General features: G+C 31.2%; 2 protein-coding genes across 4 annotated transcripts in view; one reads left to right on the top strand and one right to left on the bottom strand.

The window, feature by feature from the left end:
* LOC132929858 (phospholipase A1-like) overlaps positions 1–22,665 on the top strand; it is a 26,767-nt gene extending 4,102 nt beyond the window's left edge. Inside the window, exons 2-7 of the mRNA XM_060995468.1 lie at positions 7,851–8,004; positions 15,779–15,966; positions 19,705–19,950; positions 20,597–20,776; positions 21,651–21,840; positions 22,321–22,665. Of these exons, the coding sequence (XP_060851451.1) occupies positions 7,851–8,004; positions 15,779–15,966; positions 19,705–19,950; positions 20,597–20,776; positions 21,651–21,840; positions 22,321–22,501 (1,139 nt within the window). The 3' untranslated portion in view covers positions 22,502–22,665. The remainder of the gene's footprint in view (positions 1–7,850; positions 8,005–15,778; positions 15,967–19,704; positions 19,951–20,596; positions 20,777–21,650; positions 21,841–22,320) is intronic.
* Positions 22,556–25,203, bottom strand: part of LOC132929856 (protein O-mannosyl-transferase TMTC2-like) — a 285,751-nt gene continuing 283,103 nt past the window's right edge. For all 3 annotated transcript variants that reach the window (XM_060995466.1, XM_060995465.1, XM_060995464.1), the window contains exon 12: positions 22,556–25,203. In XM_060995466.1, the coding sequence (XP_060851449.1) occupies positions 25,033–25,203 (171 nt within the window). In that variant the 3' untranslated portion in view covers positions 22,556–25,032.

Below are 25,203 nucleotides of genomic sequence, written 5' to 3'. Positions count from 1 at the left end.
TGTATTTTGTATCGACCGATTAACCGTGTTATTAACAGCAAATTGAATTTTATATAAATAATCATTCCAATTATTGTTATGCTCAGACATTAACTTAGACAACATTATTGCCAGTCCTCTGTTATATCTCTCGACCTGCCCGTTTGACGACGGTGAACCTACTGCAGTTTTTATATGTTTTATATCATTAGTTTGACAAAATTCCTGAAATACCTCTGAGCGAAAACAAGATCCACGATCAGATATAATTTTAAAAGGTTTGCTATAACATTTAAAATATTGCGACAGTTTAGAACAAGTTTCTTTTGCTGCTACTGTCCGAACAGGATATAAAGTTAAGAACTTACTGAACGCATCGACAATTACTAAAATATGTTTAAATCGACCTTTGGTTTGATTAATAGGGCCGAAATGATCAATATGTATAGTTTGAAACGGCTTATTCCCCTTATCAATTAAGTTCAACAACCCTTCACCCTTACCCTCTTTCGGGGAAAATATGATACATTTTAAGCAACTATTTATATATTTTTTAACGCGTTCTGTTAATTTCGGGAACCAGTATATCTGTTTGATCAATTCAATAGTTTTGTTTTCTCCTACGTGGCACATTTCATCGTGACAAGAACGAATAACTTGTTCACACATATCTGCCGGAACATAGAATAATAACCGATCATTACTCTTACGATATACAAGTCCATTACGAAGTTCAAATAACGGGTGTTCTGATTTTTCAAGATACTCAAAAATGGTTTTAATATCCGGGTCAGTTCCCTGTTTAATGGCAAGAGTTTGATTAAAGGTACAAGCCTCTAACACCATTACCTGTTTACAACGACTTAGTGCATCAACATGTTGCATACGCGATCCTGGCCGGTGTTCAATATCATAAGAATAATTTTGAAGAAACATGGCCCACCTAGCTATACGCGGGTTTATGTCTTTTCGTTGTAGTGTTAACGTTACGCTATTACAATCAGTAACTATTTTAAAATGTATACCTAATAAATATACATGAAAGCGCTTAATAGCATTAATAATAGCTAGCATTTCCAGCTCATAGCTATGATAACGTGACTCAGTTTCTGTAGTTCTATGACTATAGTAAAATATGGGGTGAAAATTGTCGTCAGCTTGCTTTTGAAGCAAAATAGCACCATACCCATGACTGCTAGCGTCGCAGTGAAGTTCTGTGCTCGCTTTTGGGTCATAAATAGCTAATAGAGGCTGTGCTCCCAACTTTTCTTTAATAGACTCGAATGATTTTAATTGCTCTTCCCCAAACTCAAAAATAATTCCCTTTTTAAGTAAGCTATAAAGAGGTTTAGCAATGATTGCAAAATTTGGGACAAAGCGTCGAAAATAAGATGCTAAGCCTATAAAACTTTGAAGTTCCCTATGATTTTTTGGAACTGGGTAATTTTGAACGACACAAATGTTTTTAGGATTTGGTTGGATTCCAAGTCGACTTACACTATATCCAAGATAGACTACCTGGTATTTGAGAAACTCACTTTTATCCAAACGTATCTCAAGTCGCCTGTTTCTCATAACACACAAAATCCTATCAAGCAGATCTAAATGCTCTTCAATAGTCTCAGTGGCGATCATTATGTCATCAAAATACACAATTATTTCTTTTTTCCGAATAAACTCACTAAAAATGTCTTGAATAAAACGACTAAAACACGAGGGACCCGTGGCTAACCCAAAAGGCATTTTTAAGAATTCAAATTGACCTAAAGGTGTTATAAATGAAGTATATTTTATTGAATCTTTAGCAATATTAACATGATGAAATCCATCCTTCAGATCCAGACAAGTAAAATATTTTTTACCCCTTAATAAATCTATGTTATCATCTATCAATGGAAGGGGAAACCTGTCCTTCACAATAAACTTATTAAGCTCGCGATAATCGACACATAATCTATAGTCACCATTTTTCTTTTTTACTAAAACTATAGGGCTGCTATATTCGGATTTACTAGGCCTAATAATTTTTTTATTCAACATATTGTCTAATAATTTTTGAAGGCACTCTTTCTCATAAAAGGATAGACGCCGCGGTCTGAAATAAAATTGTTTATCACTTTTTAATTGAATAACCATTTCTGGGTGTACATTATTATCATTACTATCAACAATACTACCAGTTAAATATGAATCTATGTAAATTTGCTTAACCTTCATTTTAATATTTATTGGTAATGTTTTTTCTATATTTAAATCAATATCTAAATTACTATTATCTTCACTTTTAAAATTGATAGATAAAATTTCTTCAAAAGAAATGTTGTCACTTTTTTTCTTAAAATTGATTAAAAATGTTCCATTCTCAACACTCAAAATTATGCGAGGGTGAGATAAAAAGTTGCGCCCTAACAAACAGTCACTCTTAATAGTATCGTTGGGCACCACATGAAAATTTATATTAATAGGAATGTCGAGATCAGTATGAAAAATGTCAGCGGAGAATTGGTCAACTACACTAAGTCTAGATTGATTAATACCAACCAAATCAGATCTAGGAGGTACAACTCCAGATACATAAGGAACTACGGTAGATTTTAAAAGACTAACGGGGCTGCCTGTATCGACGAGTGCAATTACGTCGGACGAAACACCATTTGGGTACTTAATAGTAATACTTATCATATAAGGGGGTACAATACATTGAGGTGACTTTTCTAAAAGTGATACATTCTCACCAATTCCGTCGTTCTGCTGGCTTTTCCGGAAGTCGGGGCAATTTCGTTCCGAGTGACCCAAGCTGCGACATTTTTGACAGGTACGGGTTGGGCACACATTCGCGAAGTGTCCAATTGTTTTACAATTAAAACACGTGACTTGAGACAGGTCTTTCTGCTTACGGGTGTTCGATGATTTTGCCGGTGGTTGAGCCTTGGTCGAATCTCCTGTTGCCGGCCGATGATTCGTTGTCGGATGCTGAGCTGCTTTGTTATTACTTTGGTTACCGCCGTAATTCGAGGTAGGATACTCTCCCGCTCGAAAACGAATATTTCGGGCAACATTCACGGAATCGAATGTACGTAAATCAGATAAAAGTTCGTTTTCACTCAAGTGGTCTCGTGCCAATAAATAATTACAGAGATCACGGGAGTACAGACCCTCGACGATCTGACGTTTTTCTTCACGGAACGACAATCCAATTTCGCGACAAAGTCTAGACTTGTGGTGAAAATATTCAAATACGCATTCATTTTTCACTTGCACACGGTTAGACATAATACGGACTCGATCGACGGTGTCAAGTGTATGTCCGATAAACGTATTTTCAAACTGGTCGACAAAGCTACTCCAGGACGTAAACGTACGGCCAATATACCAATTACGCGAGGGGCCAACTAATTTAGTCCGAACAATTTCCATTTTAAAACTTTCTGGCCATCCATGTAGCCTGGCAACACTTTCGACCGAATTAATCCACAGCCGAGCTTCTTGGCCTGCTTCACGTCCCGAAAACTCGGTCAGCGAGTTGTTAAAATCTGGCATAACGAAATATCCATTACGATTTTCCGTGTTAACAGGCATAGCTGAGTTGATACTATTATTTGTTGATAATCTTGAATGCTTGTTTTGTTCCTGTGATAAGCGTTCTAACAGCAATTTATTTTGCAGCATTAATTCTGATAACACAGTGCGTAAATCATCGTCACTGTTACCAACTGTCGCATCGCTACCCGAATTGTGCGATCGGTCATCGTTTGATATTTGTAGGTTAGGTACATTTTCACCGCTTGCCTCACCATCATGATTTGCATTATTTGACGGAAGAACTTTCCCGTTTCGCAAAAACCGCGTAGAATCCACGTTGGAATCCGAATTCGCACTATTCATCTTGCACTAATTTATACATATGAATATATGATAATGAACTACGAACAATATACAGTTGCCTAATTGTTAATACAATTTACGGTCGTCGATCACGCGTAATAATATTATAAAAATAAAAACGAATCCACTTCTGAATCTGTAGGGCGTTCTATACAACTACAGTATAATTATGATGCATACATACACTTTATTAATATAATTAAATAACAAATAATATATAATATATAACAAAACGTAAAATATAAATGTTCCGAGAACGGCGTTGTGACGCGGAGACGACGCGTACGCGACGGAGCGTCGGTTAATACTAATAACAAAAGAATAATAATAATAATAATAATATAATAATAATAGTAATAATAAAAGATGTCGCCGTTATCACTTATTACTACAATACATATAAATTGTATAATATGTTACTGGTAAAGTATTGAATAAAAGAGATCTAAAAAATTCCCAATAGTACTTTATTGTCGAATAATACATTATTGTTAGTTTATATTTCAGTTTTATGAAATATTTTGACTTTTTGACATTCTCAACGCCCTTATACATGACTATATATTTATTGCTAGCAATCTTCTGAGTTAGATTTACAAACTTCATATTACGATGATCTATCGTAGGTTTTTTTTTTATTTGTGCTGTTTAAAGGGGGAAATGTAGAAAGGTTGACAAAAATCAAAATTGATTGTCAAAACACTAATGATTAATAGCATACAGAAATTATAAAAACTAATACTTGTTGTTATACTTCTAGGCTTATTTCTTAAGTATTATAAAAAGCATGTATAATGTATATAATACTAACTTGTAATTTATTAATTATCCGATCGTTTGAAGTTCTATTGATATGTATTGAAATCATCATAATATTATTCTGCGAAGAAATATTTAATTTGTAAAATAATGCTATTACACGACAAATTTAAAATTCATAATAATAAAATATAACATTTTTTTCATTACTATAAATATGTATAAAACGATGATAATTCCAAAATTGTTAATATATTTATCGAGAAAATTAGTGTTTTAAAAAGAATCACTATGCTGTATATTATACATACAGTGTATAATATCTACTTATATATTTGTCACTTTTGTTGTTATATTAAAATGTATTTTAAAAAAATACGATACATATTATGACGTATAGACGCAATAGTGTTAAATAATTTAAAAATATTAACCTTTTCTTTCAAAACTAATTGCTAATAATTACGGTATTGCATTACATTTATTATGATAACCACCGATAATATGAGACTGGTATTCGATCAATTAACGGTAAATAACAATAATTTCTTATATATATATTATATAGTAATAACGGCCTGATAGTGGTAGGAACAGAATAGTTTGCGAAAACTTCAATATATTACAAGACGTATATAAGTATACAAGCATAATAATATCTTACCGAAACAATGAGACGAACGCACGCACAGCAATACGTGTTCCGTTGGGAGATTTTAATTCTGATTACATTTTCCGCAAAAGATTATATCGAATTGAAAATATACAAAACATACGGACAATGCTAACGCCGCCGTGCTTATATTTATTATTTGTTTATTATTATTATTACTTTTTCCCTCGATATAATATAACGGTATTAAACGCGAGGGAAACTAAGCTCAAGTTTTCGAAGCGCCGTCGTTCACAAAAGAAAAGATATAAGATCTCCCGAAAAGATACACAAAACTAAAACCATATTCGTGGCGAGAAAACTTTAAAGGTCGTCGAAAGTCAATAATATTTTTATATTTGCTACAATAATACCATACACTGTGGCGTTGTATGTGTACCTATACTGCAGTCGATATATTGTCGAAGAAATAAAGCTTAAACCGAATATTATCGAATATTATAGATAGTAGGTACCTAACCTAACTTCGCGAAAGACCAGGCGAACTGAAAATCGTTAAAAATACATTATTTGGTAAACGGTTAATGAAAAAAAAAAATATTTCAATATAAAAGTTTAGATTAATATGCGATTTGTAAATTATGGACATTTTTAGGTATATTATGCCTACAAAATATCAAAAATATGCAAGAAATATTACAAAACATGCACACATCTTTAAAAACAAAATATAAAAACTGTCAACTGAATAATCTCAAGTTATAAATATTAAATACATCATACTATTTATTTTGTGTATATAAAAAAAAATTATGTCTTTATAGTATAATATAGTATATTATAGTAATAAAACAATCGTTAAAAAAAAAATATCATTGGTTATTTTAAAAAAAAAAACATTATAATCAGTACTAATCACTACATAACTATTTAAAAAATCGTACATAATTTAGTATAATTTCCTTCTATTTTGTAATATAAAAATTATTTTGAATTTTAAATAATTTTGACATACCACTACCGATGAAAATGTGGGTTTTTAAATTCACATATTGAAAACTCCAGTGGTTGTTATGGATCGTGGCGGCCTTGTAATGTTTGAAAAAAACTTCTAAATATATTTAACTATTTCATCAAATGTTTACGATACACGCAATGTTTTACGACGGAATCTAAACCCTAAGGGACATACAGATTTTTTTTTTGATGATCTAAGTCGACTATAAAAAAAAAAGTATTTACATATCCATTTTGGTTACACGGAATACCTACGTGTACCTTAAATTAATTTCCGTAAATTAATGTAGTATCGTAGGTGTGTATCAAGGAAGTCCGTCAATTTTACATATAAAAATCATACATTTTATTATGATAGACTTTTGCAGGTGTATTATATTAGCCGTGCACACTCGATGTAACTACAGTCGGATCATGGTTTTCGTTTTAGGGGGGTTTTTTTTTTACGGCAGTCGTTTGAAATGATGACTCGGTCTAATGGTTTCGCTTTTATACCTAGAACACAGCAATAATAATATAACATATTAACATTATACCACGGTATGCGACGTGCGGTTTCCACGCGGGGACCGAAGTCTGCAACAGCCGCCGTTATTACTGTGTTTTCCAGTCCACTAAATATCGCAAATTGTTTCCGCGCGCGAGCATTTTATGTACCTTTGTTCGGCTAATGACAATACGTATATTATGAGTCGTTTAATAATAATATTATTTTGGTACAATAGATGATTTGATTATAATAAGTACTTATACGTCGTATACGTATAGTTTAATTCGACGTAATATAATAGAAAAAATTATTTGATTTTCTTTTTAATCAATAATTATTTAAACCGTCTGGACGTTATGCAAATTTGTCGCCTAAAATATTACGTTATTCATAAACAAAATATTATTTTCTTGGTAAATATATATAATATTTATTTTTCATTCACGTCCGTGCCCACGAATAAAATAAATCTCGTCAGTACCAAGAATTGGAAGCAGGAATGAAATCTGAAAATATCCGGATTATCTGGATTTTGTTCAAGACCAACTCAGCATTTTATAGTTTATCCGGATTCGTCGGGTTCGTTTATTTATTCATAGTTTCCCCGAATAGCATTGATTTATAAGAAGGTTATCATTCATGAATTTTTAATTAATTGTTTTAAGTTTTCTGAATAAATACCCATTTATGTGTTTACTTACCTTTGATGATATTTTGATAACTTATACATAATAAATAAATATATTTTCAAACGAGGATTATTTAGAAATTATAACCGGATATTTTATCATATAATAGATCTATCCTGTAGTCCTGTGACCTTTATCACAATTATGTGACAATTTAACAAGATCTAAATTTATGTAATGGATATATAAACACATTTAGTATTATTATAAATTTTATTTTATAAACTATAAAAAATTAGAATTGTTTTCTTTTGTTTTCATTTGATTTTATATTTATAAATTAAAATTAAAAATGTTATATTAGTTCACTTACAATATATTATTATTATATACCTACGTCTGTTATATATAAATATAAACTATTTCAATAAAGTTTATGGTTTTTAAGTTCTAATAAGTTTTTTGAAAAATTGTTTAGGCTCACTGAACGGCAGAGGTAGAGGACTGATACAAAATGCTCTAACCATGGGCGTTAGACAAAATAATGTCACCGGTCGCGACTGCGTGTACAAGCGAGATGCAGACGACACGTGTCCCGGAGAAGATATACTTTTTCATTACTACACGCTCAGGTATGCGAAAGTGAAATTGTACATAATAATAATAATAAAAGTATTAACAATATACTACACCACTATTATAATAATAGCGTATAGTGTAAATGAATGAATTTTATGTGACAATACGATAATAGCGTGTGTTTATACTTTATAATTTTATATAATCATAAAATATAATAATATAAAATAATATTATGATTGTGGCGGCCACGGCGTGTTTATAGTTGACGGAAATAATACCAAAACATCCGTTCGTAATTAGAATTATTGTTCGACTATAATAATATGTTATTGCTTCGTACAAAACGAATTTCGGTTTCAACCGAATTTCTTATTTAATTTGTTTAAGCCATAACAATATAAAGGTATTGCGGTTTATTATGTGAGTTACATGATTGGAGTTACTACAATAATTAACCAGTATTTTGTTCATAATGTACGGTAGTATTAAATTGAGTTTTTGATTTTAAGTATTCGTTTGCTTATATTTTTAGGTGTTGTTATTTCCGGGTTACCTGGCTCAATAATGCTTTGTGTAGGTTTTTTAGAGTATCCATCTGGATTTGGCAATATAATGATGTATCTTATTATATTGTTGTACGTGTGGTTTTTTAATGATTATAATATTATGCAATTTTGAAAAAATTACGTGTTTCTTTATTTTTAACTGCAAGTTTTTTTTTTTATCACAATTTCAAAATTTTTAAATACATAGTTGTACAACATTTATTTTTAAAAATTATAAAAATTATATTTATAATAGGTTCTGGAAGTGCTTTATTTTCTGAAAATTTCGATGGTTAAATTATAAATTTTAGTTTGCGAATTTAATAAATACGGTCCTCTAAAGTTTGATAAATTCATTAATATTTTTAATTGAAGTTATTGGAATAAATTAAATTTATTAATATTAAATTATTGATTATTTTTTTAATTATTTTTTGATGAAATTCTATATATTTTTATATATTTAGATTGATAATCTATAATGACATACATACACACAAAAATGTATTCAATTTTATACAAACTAATTGACAAACATAGTTAATTATTTTAATTTTAATATACAATCATAAATAAAATGGTGTCCTTAAAGATGAGTTATGCGTAAAAAACTTAGTACGTAATAGTTATAAAGTACAATTTACTTACATGATTTTGATTACAACATTATAATATGTTATTTATTAAATATGTAAATTCTATTTTTTATAATAAGAATTTATTAAAATTTAATAAGTGAGACTATTTAGTGATTTCAACTACAATGGCTAATATTTCATAAAAAATACCACTTAATCATCGACAAACAAAAACTGACACGATCGTGCCTTAGTGCATCTATATACGTATATATATCACATAATTTTTGTTTCTGACAATAAAATACTGTTTGGGTCTGTACCGATAATTTTTGTCCACCTTATGCGGACTGCAAGCACACAATTCTAGGAAATACAAACCACATAATTCGGTACGAATTTATTTTAAATCCATAATTATATGGTATGGAAATAATTTTCCTGAATTATACAGTTTGTATGCTGATTCCGGTTCTGAGAAAATACGGTGTCAAAAAAAACCGAGAATTCTGTGGAACTGAGTAAAACTTTACAATGTTGTCATTGCTGTAAAAATTGTCCTGATAATATATTTTATTCGTCCGACCGGTAAATTTGATTGAAATAATTGTTCGGTAGCACTAAAGGAGCCGGCAGTGCTATACATGTATATAAAAACGACTCGACAACAAAAGTACACCAAATGAATAACAATGTACAGCGATCATCCAATGCAGTGTCCTGGAACGAAGCCAACGAAGTCGTTTTATTACGATTTGCGTGTTGTTTAAATTTCCTAGACGCGCACAGTCCGTGTTTTAAGTGCAGAGCAGTGGCAGCGTGTAACCTAATTACTGTATAAGAGCATAGACGTAGTATTTTTCGATTTTGGCATTCAGACAGTTTTCACATTCGGAAATGGAATAATACCTATCGTTATGCGCAGCACATACACATTCGTTTACGGATACCTGCAGATATCGATAAACGGACGATTATTAACACCTGTTAGAAAATATTATAATCCTAGTTATTTGTGGACTCAGAAAGATGATGACGATCGAAATCGTTATTCCCGACCGCGAAGACGGGAATACATAAGATTCGTTTTGATCAGACAGGAAGGATCGAGTCGATTGCGACTAAGATCCGACTGCCGAGCTAATCGTCGCCGACTAAAAGAAGCCAAAAAAGCGTATATTTTCTAGGAAACTGGCCGAGCTCCAACAACGTTTCAGGGTTTGACTCATGTGTCTTACGGCTTATTATACAGCATTTTGTGTTATTAGCACTCGGTTATACATTTTTTAACTTGATGTTGTACATAATATTCGTTTCATAATAATTCTTTTTTACTGTATTACAACAAGCACTCTATGTTTTTGATGTACAACGATATTATAATGAATATTTTAACATTTAAACATTTAATGGAAAACGTCATTTTATTCAGTGTAATATATATCGAAAATGGTGATAGTCGTGTTAACAAAACAAATGAAAATAAAAAATATTAAAAATGAATAAATAATTAAGTATAGTAAAAATAATGATACGTACAAGTAGTCAATTATTATAGCTTATAAATAATTAAAATATTTTATCAAAAGAAAAAAAGTTAATTAAAACAATGAATTATGTATAGAATTAGTAGAACATAAGGGGATTTAAGTAAATTATTTATGTATAAGCTAACGAGAGGTAGATTATGAAGTGGACCTGACGATATTATTAGTTTGTTTACTCGTTAGTCATCCATAAATAATCTATTATCTTATTATTATTATGTCAGATTATAATTACCTTTATTATAATGGATTTTAATAGATTACAGCACGCAATCAACCAATAGTTATAATTAGATTAGATACTTAAATAGGTAAAATATTAAAATACACGTCTTTTTAACTCTGTTGTACAAACTTAGAACGAAATTTGTACTCTTAGTGAATACGCTTTAATGCACCCAAAATACGACTATTGGCATTGAATTGAAAACCAATCACTCGGAAATATGCGTATTGCGTATGCTCTGTTTACCTTTATAGATGTTGAAAATTCAATACTGTAATCTATACGGTTAAGGATATACAAATCTTTGAGAGTGAAAAAAATAGGATGAATAATAATTATTCCAACAATTAGTATCCATACTAATTAGTATTGATCAGTTGGTAAATTATGTCTATTGTACAGTGCATCTGATAAAATATTGATAGCTGTCTTATAAATAATAATAAATTAAAAATTATCAATAGCGAAGTGTGTTTATTGAGGCAATTGAAAATTGCTTGAATCATAATCATACGAAAGATTGATTTATCTATTTATATATGTATGTAGTATGTTTGTATTTTATGAATGTATATATGTTTATTAATATATATGTAGGCACAATTAACTGATAAAAAGTTTTAAAATAATTTGATAATATCGGAAAAATAATTACTAAGTACAGTGTTATAATGCTTGGCAAGACTTATCGGATGAACGAAAATAAATATTGATATTTAAACTCGTATATTAAAAAGTGTAAATAAATAAAATGTATTTCAACGAAATATTTTTCTTTCTTATTTAATAGTTAAATAATGCAATCAGACCGAAGTAATTTTTCAAACATCGCAGTTTAAAACAATATATAACTCCATTATCAAGTTTTTGGTTATTGTTTTATATCATTATACTAGTTTGGTTTTGTTCATGAATTTTATTGTTATTTCCGCCGGACGTAGAATATCTAAACAAAGGCAACGGATTTTGTTAACTTTACTGACAATATTTGAAATTTCTTTGGGTATTAAATTTGTTATTGACGCAATATAATATATGTTTATGCAAACTTTATTAATTAACTTAAACGGCAGGTATGCATTCATCAGTAAAGTACCTCTTGTTGCCGCCATATCATTCGTGTAGAAACATACATAAATACAATAGATTTACTCTTAGCGTTTTGTTCTCAACATTTAGTAAAATTATTTAAATTTTTGAATTGTCCGCGTACTATTGGTCACTATCCGCGAGTTATCATGTTTTGTTATTTAATAACAATGTATTTGTTTTAAAGATGACGCAGTGAAGTATCTCAGTGTTATTCTTGATGAAAAAATTACTCGAATAATTAAATAAAAAATAAAACTCACTCAAGGTTAGACTAGAAATTCAAAATGAAAACTTTTTATCCATTAGTTTACGATAAATCAACATTTCAAATTAAATTAAAACTCTTATTATACACCTCAACTCAGCTCTTGATCACCTACATCTGTCGACTATCATTGGCGTCAGCCTCTTTTACAAGATGATTAAAAAGTTAAGCCCCCCACCCTCAAAACAAATTGTTATGGATAAGTTTATGCAAATTTACAATAACAAGGGGATACACCTTCTACAAGACTAGATTAAAACCCAATTCCAAAAACTTTCATCTGAAACTATAAAACATCAAAAGGAACACGGTACTATAGTAACCCAAGGGACCAAAATAAATAATATACTCTTGTGACCTCGGTTGTATGCGCCACAATACATATTCAGATGACAGTAACAACTTACAACTCTAACGATGTCGAGTAACACATTAATATACAAACTTTATTTTGTATATTTAATCTTATATAATGTTGAAATATTTTAAGTATGTATATAATACTAATAAAAAAATACTACTTGTATAAGATTTTTTTGTCAAAAGTTGAAGCCGTTGTACTTTAATAAAATATAACAACACAGGTACCTAAATATTATTAGACCTACGAGGCTACGAGTACATAAAATATTGCGAAAAAGAGAAAGAATGTTGCCAATTCTAAATCGACGTAACCGGAAACCCACAGGTATACATTTCTGTTATTATGGCTGTAAAATAATACCTGATATTAGGATACGATTCGAAAATTCCGTGAGAACTTTCGGTTATAAATAATAATTATAGTACGCATATTATTATTATTGTTCTGTACACATAACTGAGATTATTCAGATTCGGTAATTTAAGTTTACTTACACTACATAGCGTGTTTCACCACGCGTGAAAATGTCTCCGAAAACGATTGTTTTTTCGTGTAATTCAGCAATTTAGAATATCTCATTTAATTAACACCATATTGTTTAAAGAGAAACGCATTGCTAATATCCGTTATACTTATTAAAAGAGAATGTTGATATTGATTGAGTTATGTATTTAAACATACATGGTTGATGGTCATAACTAGTTTCTATAAAATTATTAAATTTAAATATGAAAAAAAAAACATTACTCTGTGAACACTAATCAACTGTAGATAATATTTTTGTTATATGAATTAGTAGTCTCAAGATTTTGTGTTTATACGCGAACAAAGATTACGTAAAGACACTCTGTATTATACGTCATTGATTTTGATTGGAATGTAAAAACTTTTCCGGTAAGCCCAATATACAATTTGCATAGGAAGTGTATAAGAAAAATGTGTACGCTGCAAAGTTTTTCCAATGTTTCATACGGAACACTGAACTATTTCTAAGCGAATGATATTATAGGATTTAGATACGACAATTGATATCCAATAAGCCCGCCTGGAGTGCGCACTCTTTTTTAACATTTCCGATAACAATATATTATTTTCAATATCTCCGGTTATGCACGGCATTGAGTCGCGAATAAATATTAAATATTATTGGTTGTTCGAACGAGCACGATAATATATTCAAATTTAAAGAGCAAAAATAAAATTATTTCAATGGACCTACTCATTCTTATTTACGAGTTTCATATTGACGCACTGCTGAATACCACGGTGAACTACACAAAGAACACTACACCGTTTTTTTGTCGTGTTTTAGTGTTTTTGTTGTACGCAGGCAATCGTCGTGATCAGGAAAAAAAAATGTCTACCGCGATGATTAATCGTAGCCGCCGAGGATGGTCGACGGTTGCTACAACGTCATTATATATAATATCTGTGCGAGGGGAAGTACGGTATAGCTACGGATAGCAAACGGATGAGCGTAGGGGCTCTTTGGTAGCGGTCGGGTATGGCGAGTAGGCGGCATGCAAATACGACGCGTTTCAAAGTTTTGACCAAACTACACGGCGGTGTGCGCTGTCAAACGCGCTGGCGGAGGCTGACAGCAGTGAGGGACGAGAGGAATTGACGAAAGAAGAGTTACACGCGATAGTGTTTGTGTGAGAGAGAGCGAGAGACTGCAGAGATAAAGAGAGAGAGAGAGAGAGAGAGAGACGGAACGCCGGCAAAAGGCAGTCACGCCCATTCGAGTATCATCGAGTTTAAACGACGCGACGATAAACAGAATAGAGTAAGTTGTAGCCTTATAATATATTATATTATATAAGGACCGAATTTCCTGAAAACCGTTTTCTCCTCCGGGTTTCCTTTGTTAACGACAACTGTGTGCATGTGTGTGTGTGTGTGTGTTTAGCCATCGCGCTCGAATTTCTACGCCGTACAGTGTGTAGACCGTGTCGTCATCCACGCGCTTTTAGAAAGGTCAAATTATAAACACGCGTGTATACTCACACTTGAGTACCGCCAACGCGGCGTGGTGGGTACACCGATATTATATGAATTCACGACGACGACGACGACGAGTATAATGCGTTGTTTTCGAACAAAGACGGTTTTTAAAAATCGTCGACATGGGACAAAATGTTTTGAGGAGACATATTGTTGTGGTTGCTGTTATACGTCGCGGCGTGTTTGCGCGAAACCCCCGAAAATATTTCGTCGCCCCGTCGCGGAGGAATGAAATATTTCGTTTACGCGATCGAAAATTACTCGCTGTTTGTCTATATATAAAGCAGATTCGAATCAAATACAAATAATACTAAGGACTATATTTAACTTCAACAGTGCGTTTTTAAATTAGTTCGTGTTCGACTAAAATAAATCGAAAACAATGTTATCTACAAACTTTTAGAAAGTTTTAACTGATTTCTATTATCCTGTATCATATAGTGAAATAAAATTAAAAATATTTTAGATTTGTTTTGGTAATTGTTTTTGAATCACAGCTGATCGATGCGTCGAAAACAATATAAATTACGATTGAATTCTTTCAATATTTTGAGCGTGTGACAATGATAGAAGGGTTATTATGGCTACACAATAATATGCCCAACCACCACTTCGAGCCAAGATTTTTATCGTTTTCGTAACAGTTGTGAATAATTAATGTTTCGTTGACCGTGTATTTTAGTGATTTAATTTGCAATGACAATAGGCGTAGAAGAAAAACGAAAAAAAAGTTGCTCGCAATGAAAGCAACTATTTTAAAGAATATTAATAAAATAGGTACTTTGCATTTTTAAAGCATAACAACAATTCGCTTCGTGAATACAAATAAATACAATACTATTATACTATACCTATATTACGTTAATATCAATAATAATATGCGATGGACACTAAGAATAATATTATATTTTTATTGTTCCCACACGACGATGCATCTACTTTGCCTATACAATGAGCCGTATTATATAAAACATAAAATTTCAAAAAAAGTTGTCTCAACTTCAATGGTTGTGTACAATAGTGTATCTGAATAATTATTAGATAATATCTAATTAAAGATCGATAACATAATAGCAAAAATAACAACAGAATACAACGTTTAGTCATCGAAGGCTTATAAGTTATAACCATTATAATGATATTGTACGTCACTTATTCCTTAAACACTACGGTATTACGTAATATTAATGTATAATATTCCAGGAACACAGGTGGAGGAGGAAGAGGAGGAGGAGAAGGGTATTCGAAAATGCAGAAGCAACAAATTGAATTCGCATCACCCGCCTGGCTACACTCGAGCGGATGGGATCGTTCACTGCACACGGTGTTAATTGTGCACGGATACGGAGGGACGGCACAAGACTACTTGCCCGGTGCCGTGCTTAGAGACGGTTAGTACAGTGATAATTTCGTTTTTACGTTAATCGCACCATTTGGCAGGGTTTTTCGAGATACGCGTCGATATCAGTGCGTATATCATTGATTTTCAGTCGGGGTGCCATGAGCTTAGTTTATGCACGCCACGTAATTATTATTGAAAAAATAAGCATATATTTGTACATAATTTTATACATACCGTAGTATACCGTGTGGTTTTGAGAAAATGTCCAATGGCGCCTAGATTAAAATACTGTTGATAACCGCCGACTAAGATACTCGATTTAAGTACAAAATGCATAGGTTTTAAGTATCTGACGGTACTAGATACTCGTATTACAAGTATTTTGAAATAAAATACTCGTTACTTCCATTTAATATTTAAATACAATGTATATTTGTTGCCCGTACAAAATGCATCCGTGTTAAGTTTGTTCGCTTAATACTTACATTTAGCGTGCGAATAAAAACTATTTTTGGTTTTTTGATTTGGTGTATATAGATAATATTTCCGACATATCAACTTTACACGACTGTCCCGCTCAGCATTGCATTTTTTCAATTGATTAATCGATTATGTATCATTCGTTAAAAATAATCTATTAATCAAATAATCAATTAATCGCATAGCCCTATAATACATAATAAAGAGGTAATATATTGAGGTCATTAACCCGGATAAAAACTATCCTATTTTATGACAGAGACAAAATTACACACATTGATCATAATTTTATCAAAATCAGTTGAGTAGTATAATAAATTAAAAATAACAAAGGAGTTATAATTTATGAATAAGGGAAATAAAAAATATTTCTACTTACTTTCTCTTTATCATACGTTTCGATGCATTCCAAAAATCTTAATTTAAATTAATAATTGAAACATTTTTTACACTAGAAAAATTGTTTCAGCTATACGCACAAAAATAAAAAACATTTTAAAGTCAATATATTATTAACCTAGTAATAATCTAAAATATTATTATTTTTGGCAACGGAAATCAATAGAAAATTTGTGTTGAGTTAAGCGAATTTTCCCGTACAGTCAACGCATCGTTAAACTTCAATGTTACTTTTCGAAACGAGTCACATGCATTTAAAATGGTTTATAAACAAATAATTCGATTTGTTCATCTCTCTTGAGTTTTGACTTTTGAGTCGCAACGGGAATCTGTTTAACAGCTACTAATATCAGAAGGAGAACCACTCTAAGGTCGAGAGAAGCCTTAAACGCAGCTTCAATGATACCACGGTGAACGCGTTTGACGTAATTATTTTCACTCGAGTGTGTTGACTTTCGACAGAATTCTCATTTGCTTTATTACGTTTTATTTCACTGGTCTCTGAGGTAATGAAAATAAGGTCTATGAATTAATTTGCTTATCCTGCTCTGGATATAATCTGACTTTTATGTACCGTACTGCGGTAATAGTGTGATTTAAACGTTTTTAAGTGTGAGAAACCAAATTATGTATATCTCTCTAAAAAAATAAGTTTTACAGGTTCGAAAAATTCAATTTTATATTAAAAGGTATGGTAATGTTTCACACTTTGAGGAAGAACTTATACAAATCGTTAATCATAATATAATAAATGTTTACCATTTCGTAACAACATTGGATAGGTATACACATATTACTTATTTACATAGTATTTACATGTTTGTACAAGACAGATTTCACTAAACATTTTTATTTTTGCTATTTCAGTATTAAACGTCAGACGCGTAAATAATAATAAATAGGGCGAATAGAAAATTGACATACAACCGTGGAAAACAATAATAATATACTTTGGGTATAGGTATATCCGTAAAAAATATTTACCTTCGCAGGCAAACAACCGTAAACTGTTATTTTACTGTTCCAGCCAGCTCGGTTTTCGAACATCCGTTTAATATTATGTATGCACGTACACAGGCATATTTTTGTATGCATATAACGTCTGAATTATATCTTTGAACTTTCATTGGATAATATTATACCACTGCATGCCTGCAAACAGAGTGACCGATTTAACCAGCTCTCAATTGATTTATGTGATTTTAAAGAAAGATAAATTAAAAGAGACTATTTCTTTTATTTTCTATTGTGGTTTCTTAATAACAGATAAAGTATTTAAGTTTTTATATAACCTAAAATATTTTAATGGATAGGTATGTCCACATACAAATATCTGCGAATATTAACACAATAATTGTCATAGTTAGCTTCTTAAAATGTATGACGCATTATCGTCCACCTTTTGTTCTTGATAATATTTTTACACAATAAAAAGTAATAACAAACCGGATGAATGTAGGGAACCGCTATAATATGTTGTACAGTAGAAGTCGAGTGTATCTGCCATCATTGAGTAGATACTGTAATAGATGTGTTAAATTTGAATTCAATGATAAATGTGAATACATAAAAAACTAATTTTAAACGAAGCTTAGGAATTTTTTTTTGTAACCAATATATGTTACTAAACAATTGTTTCATTAAAATTTTAACAAAAATGTTCGCAATTTTTTTAGTTTATTTTCCAATTACTTTTAAAAGTATCGAGAATTTTCAACCTTCATAGAAGTTGATGATTAAGCATTATGTTTACTAAAAAAAGTGTTTTCAGCCACATATACTCAAAAATAAAACAACAGCGCATACTCGTAAAATCAATACATTTATCGCTCCGCTCAAAATCTAAAAATCCAAAAGCATTTAATCCTATAAAAGTTTACTGGAATAAAGTATTAGAAAAACATATTTTATACAAAACAAATTAAGTCTACTTCGTGATAATAATAAAAGTATAGGTTCGGGCCATGAAGAGTTAATTGAATGCGCTCGGTAGGTAAGCGGACAACTATATGGATGTTGTAAGACGCACCACCAACTGTAATGTGATTATTAATTTTCTGGTTTAAATACTAGCGCCCGTGTGCACAGCGAGTACGTGAAATAATATATTTTTGCCGTTATAATGTTTACTATGTTTAACGATTTGACGCTGATTGAGCGCGTGTGAGATGATAAAATAAACGGATTTAAAATATTTTATGCAAACTCGATGAAATTATATTATATTATTATTATGTATCGAGTAGGTGCAATACCGGGATGGAAAAAACCAACTTCGTACCAATGCAATAATTTAATATTATGTATACAGCTGTTGTTCGGATTGTTGTAGTGTTCGCGTTTGAACACTAATATATATATACCTAATAAATGCAACGCAACCATGATTGTAAATACTAACAAAACATAAATTATGATGCACACGCAAATAAGTGAATAATAAAATCAGTATAAATCATTATTGCATCGAAAAAGATGAACGTTAAACTACACATTACTTTATATTTCAATGTACTTGTACACAAACTCGGAAAAGTATGTGATCTACAAAGGCCTCTACGGCAAGGCTTATATTAAAATTACTAGAATAAATTACCTGTATACAATTTTACACAACATTTAAGTTGGTTTAAATGCTTCAATACATTTGCATATGGATTTTATTTGTTTTTTTATAGATAAATATAAAAACACAAAGATAATAAATATAATATTATGTTGTTGAATATTTTACTGATAAAAGGCTAACTAAAATTTTTTTTTGAAAATTATTCCATTTAAAAGTATGGATTATCTTATAACTAAGAACTTTGTGATTATTTTTCCTCTAGCATAAACTGACGATTTAAGTAATTTAACTTGAAATTATTTGAATACGTATTTTAAACCGTCGTTGTCTGATTTACAGCGTACTTGAACAACGGAAAGTACAACGTGTTTATGGTGGACTGGAGCAAACTGTCGATGATCCCGTGTTACGCGGCTGCGGTTCACAATCTCAAACCTGTGGCCAAGTGTATGGCGGTTATGTTGACGCATCTGCGAGCCGCTGGTCTGGACATTGACCAGCTCACGTGCGTAGGTCACAGTCTTGGCGCACATATATGTGGAATTATGGCCAATTACCTACCATTTAGAATGCACCGTATCATAGGTATCTATCAATATATATATAATATATATATATATATTAAGTATGAAAGAAGATCTGAAAAGGTGAAAAAAATAAAATGCCAAAAGTAAATATTAAAAAAAAAAAAAAAAAAACAATGCTTCTAAAACAAAACACTTAACGGAAAACACGAAATTCGTCATCGCAATAATATACTCGACTACTTATATTACTACACGTATATATTATAATATCATACTGTAATATTAGTACTTATTAAATTAACATAATCTAACCTTACCTAACAGATTATACTATTGTATTTTAACAATATTACGTATTGAAATAATATGTTGAATAGACTAAGATGTCAGTATAGTACTTTATATAGTAGGACTTCTCAAATTAATTATTGACTAAAGTCTAGCAATCAATCGGTTTTAATTTTTCAAACATTTGTTAAAAAATAAACTCTATTGATGTATTTGTATATAGATACCTTATTTTCACGGGTATATGTGGTACCTACTGTTGTAGTCATTTATGCAACCGAGTTTATTCTATAGTTATTACGATCACTTAATTTGTACAAGAAACCTAATTTAACCTAACATATTTTAGCCTTTGGTAAAAAATGTATAATCAAATGTCTGATCTCAATTTTCATCGTACGTCCACCATGTTATAGGCGTGGATCCGGCGAAACCATTAATTCGAAATCGAGCATCTAATCGATTGGATTCTGGAGACGCAGACGTCGTGCAGATCATACACGCCACGTCCAAGTACGGTGATTCGAAGCGCATGGGGCACGTGGATTTCTGTCTGAACGGAGGACGTGTGCAGCCATTTTGTTTGAATGCTTCCGGTAAGTACGTGCGTGGTATATGCCACTGCAAACTCGAAATTAAGCTAATCGATATATCGACTTACTCAGTGTTAAACAGAATCGCTGTGCTACTAATACCATACAGTACCGTGATCGGCACGTCAAAATATAATAATAATAAAATAAAACACTAACAATAAATATGATGGAAATAACTCGAACCAACACAAAATATATACCCGGAAATCTACACTGTTATACTGTTATCACGAAAAAAACACGATACAAATATTCCAAAATACAATATTGGCACCGCGGTGTTTAGGCAAGGCCGCGGGGAGAGAAGTAAAAATAAAATACATATTTTTATTTTCCAACATAATTTTTCTAGTTAAAATCATATTTCTATATAATATCATCTATTTTATCTCGTCATATTATTTTAATTACTAATTTGTGAAAAATTAAGATAATATGGTTCCAACGCCTTTGTAAATCAAGTATAATAAATATATAATTTTACATTTACTTTGTAATAAATATTGAAAAAGTTTTTGTTTCAAAATTCTGTAATTTTTGCAAAAAAATATTGTAAAAAAATGTAATAATTTGTTAATTTATGTTGGACCTCTAAATATGGTTGTTTGGCTGGTTACTTACTGTGAATAGTGACCCTGAACTTGCTTTGCTTCTCACTACTGTGACTATCTACTTATTGTGAACGGGCTGAGTTCAACCTAGGTGTAATGATTCAGTATAGAAATTTACTAAAACTACAAGACTTACTTTCGATCACGTTTGGTAATCTTAAGGAAAACATTTACTGCAGCCCTCGTAACGAGTGTCAAGAATATTTTTCTCAATTTTATGCGTTCTAATAAAATATTTTGTACTTATTCGTGGCGTGTTATAGACACTGAACTGTGTGGTCACGCTAGGAGCGTGTGTTACCTGGCCGAGAGTTTGGACCCAGACACCGCCCGCAAAGCTGTGCCGTGCACCAGGAGATGTGTGCAGGGCAGTGAAAGTGGTTCGAGTTTTTCGATTGTCAACTCTTTTGGCCAAACGCCGTACGTCATCCTGGGCCAACACACACCTGATGAGTGAGTATTCCGTCTCATTTTCAAACGCTTTACTCGCGTGATTTTATTTTAAACGATATTTATATTATAATAACGATTTTTCTGTACCGATTTTGTGTTACGCGTTATATTTATTTCGGAAGTGTACTAAGATTTTGATAGAAAAACCGCGTACTGATGTAAATCGCTGCTGTATCTCCGGAATCGATTCTAGTTTTAAAACAAGTAGTAACATTACGTAAGTAATGCATTACTGTAATGACGTTATTTATTTTTAGAACGTTAAATTTTTTTCAAGTAATAAAAATATGAAGTAAATTATTTTCTGTTGACTAATTTCTTAAACATGACGCTTTACCACGGTTTTAAGCATAGAGAATTTGAAAAAATAAAAATGTTGAATTCATTAGAAAAAAAAAATAATAATATAAAATATAAATATTTACATGGTAATTCTATAATAATACTACCCATACGTTTAACGAGTTTTTTTTATTTCAGGGTGAACGGAGTGTACTGCGTAACCAACTCTGACGCACCTTACTGTTCGAAAACCAGCGTCAAGGGTAGTCCGTACTGCTGTCCGCCGCCGTTTTCGGGCGGCCAACAGATTAACAACGATAATGTCGATCACACGATGCGTTTACCCGAAGACGTGGACTACAGCAACGGCAACAACTGAAAACACAACACGGACGAGGGGAGGAAAAAATAAATATTGAAAACGCCGAAAAAATCATGAGACGTCTTAATTTTATTGTCTTTACACGAAATGTACAAAATATCAAATATTTTTTTTTTTAAATATTATATAAATCACATGAATAAATGTATATATATTTATTATTTGTATGTTTGTGTAATTGTACGACTCCTATCTATAAATCGTGTATTCAATGAATCGCGTTACATATAATATTATTATAAACATATTATAATATGCACTTATGTATGGCTATAATACGTAACTCGAATTTGAGTCCGAATGTCGACGAAGCGCCATAATAAAATCTAAAATTTAATAAATCGACGTCGCGTTAACGCAATTTATTACATTAGGCGTAGGTATGTTACATCGTTGCATTATCGAAGTTACGATTTGCGGACAGCGCGGTAGCGGCGTATCGATTATCACGAATATCGTTGGCTAGAAAGCGAAGATGGTGAATTTTTTTTTTTTTTTTTTTTGGTATTCCAGAAAACCGAGAAAACCGTTTTTTCCAGCCGACGGTTGAGCGACGATATCACCACGCAACGGTCTTAGTAAATATAAATTATATTATTAATACACGCTATAAATCATTTTTGTTACGAAAATGGATTAAAAAAATAAATCGAGACGGCCGTGGAAAAAAAAATGTTAGGTCGGTCGGTCGGTTAAGGTCTATCTTAAAAACATTAATCATTTGACATATTGCACATAGATATATACGCATACAATACTATGATAATTTATATTACGTTCATAATAATATATTATACACACAGTTAAAATAAAATGAAATGTAATGTCGAAAAATAAGTACATTCCCCTCCCTATTGTCTTGCAGTGGACTGAAAATAATGATAAAAATATTGAATGAATATTCGCTCTTAACGCGACAGTTACAACAAAGCTATGAAATGTAAAAAAAAAATAAAAAAAAAAAATAATAATAATAATAATAATAATGGTAATGATAAAAGAAAAACATTTCGAGCACGACACTCGCGTGCGCGCACGGAACAAAAGTACTCATTAGAAAAATATTAAGTCAAGTTCGAATGATTGGACGATGGCGTTGAAAATGCGAGATAATATTTATTTATTTATTTATTTTTTTAAATAACTTTTTAAATTATTGGTTAAGCATTAACGTAAGTAAATAATGTTGATGATATATTTATAGAAGTTAGGCAACCATTATTCCCGGAACTTAAAAAAAAAAATCAAAGACCACTGTTTACACAGTTCAAGATGAAACGAGAAATGTATTTGAAAATATTAGAAAAAATGTGGTGTACTGTAATGCCGGTATATACTCGGAAAACCACGGTAGCGTTTAAACAGTATCGGATCCCTTTCACTCTTTACGTTTCCCCTCGATTTTCCGGTGGATGATCGTAAAAAAAAAATAAATATCATAAACCTAAGTTCGGCACGTTTAGTTTGTCACTCCTGACTATAGAATATTATAATATTATTAAAGTTATAGAAACAAAAATAAATTTATATTATTTATATTGATTTTTGTACAATATGTAAATGTTATACTTACTTACTTACAAAGTCGGAAAAAGACACGGTCTCCTGCAAGTGTAGGTTAGTATTCGTATTCGTCGGAGCATTTTCTTTTATTGAAAACTGCCGATTTTTCCAGGAACGTTTTAGAAGCTATATTGTTGGGTGGGGGTAAATTAAATCACAAATAAGATAATATTACATTGTCTCGTAGTGCCTGATAAATATGACGCGACATAGTATTAATATTAATAAATTCGAATTCGAATTTGTATGAGTACTACTGAGCTCGATCATAATAAAAATGCTAAAATGCAGTGATGTACATGATTTTTTTTGTAAGACTACGCTACTAAAAAATGTTAAAGAATATATTTTATACCGATAATAAGCCTATATTGTCAACTCACAGCTTAGTCATCCTAGAAAATCGGCAGTTTCAAGTATACATATCGTAATATTGCGAGTGGTCCGCTGAATTTGAATTCCATGCAGAAGAAGACCATACGTTTTTGCCACTTTGTACATAAGTTTATAATGTATATAAATATGCTTAATGCTTATACGTAAATATTATATATTAATAGTAGAAACAATACAAATAAAATACAATTTAATATAATTATAATATGTACACTACACAATATTATGAAATAATATTATGTAAGAATTGTTATAATAATATAATATAATAAATGTAATACATATAATAGAAATTAATCATATTATACATAATATTATAGGTATATATACTATATATATATATATATTAATGTATGTAAATAATTTATTATGTACAGGATTAAAATATTTTTAAAATATATTATATATGTTGTATATATGTATATGTACGAAAAAAAATATAGAAAATTACGCCTTGATACAAAACCACACACTCGTCATCGTCGTCGTCGATATTATCATCATATTATACATAATATATTATTATCATTACAGTAAAATTATCACGGCCGTCGATGTGGTAGCCGCCATCACGCCGCTCTGGACCGGCGACGCAACACGTTTCTCAGCTTGTTGAGATTGTCCAGCGTGGTCCGGTCGTCCGGCGATATCCTCAACGCGTTTTGATAACTGGTTAACGCCTCGCGGTGCTTGCCGTTCAGGTGCAGCATCGCTCCCAGATTGCTGTGACTGCTAGCGTC

The sequence above is a fragment of the Rhopalosiphum padi genome, chromosome 4 (assembly GCF_020882245.1).
Source record: "Rhopalosiphum padi isolate XX-2018 chromosome 4, ASM2088224v1, whole genome shotgun sequence".
NCBI classification, from domain to species: domain Eukaryota; kingdom Metazoa; phylum Arthropoda; class Insecta; order Hemiptera; family Aphididae; genus Rhopalosiphum; species Rhopalosiphum padi.
Note: the sequence above shows the minus strand (reverse complement) of the source record. Positions and strands in the feature narration are given on the sequence as shown.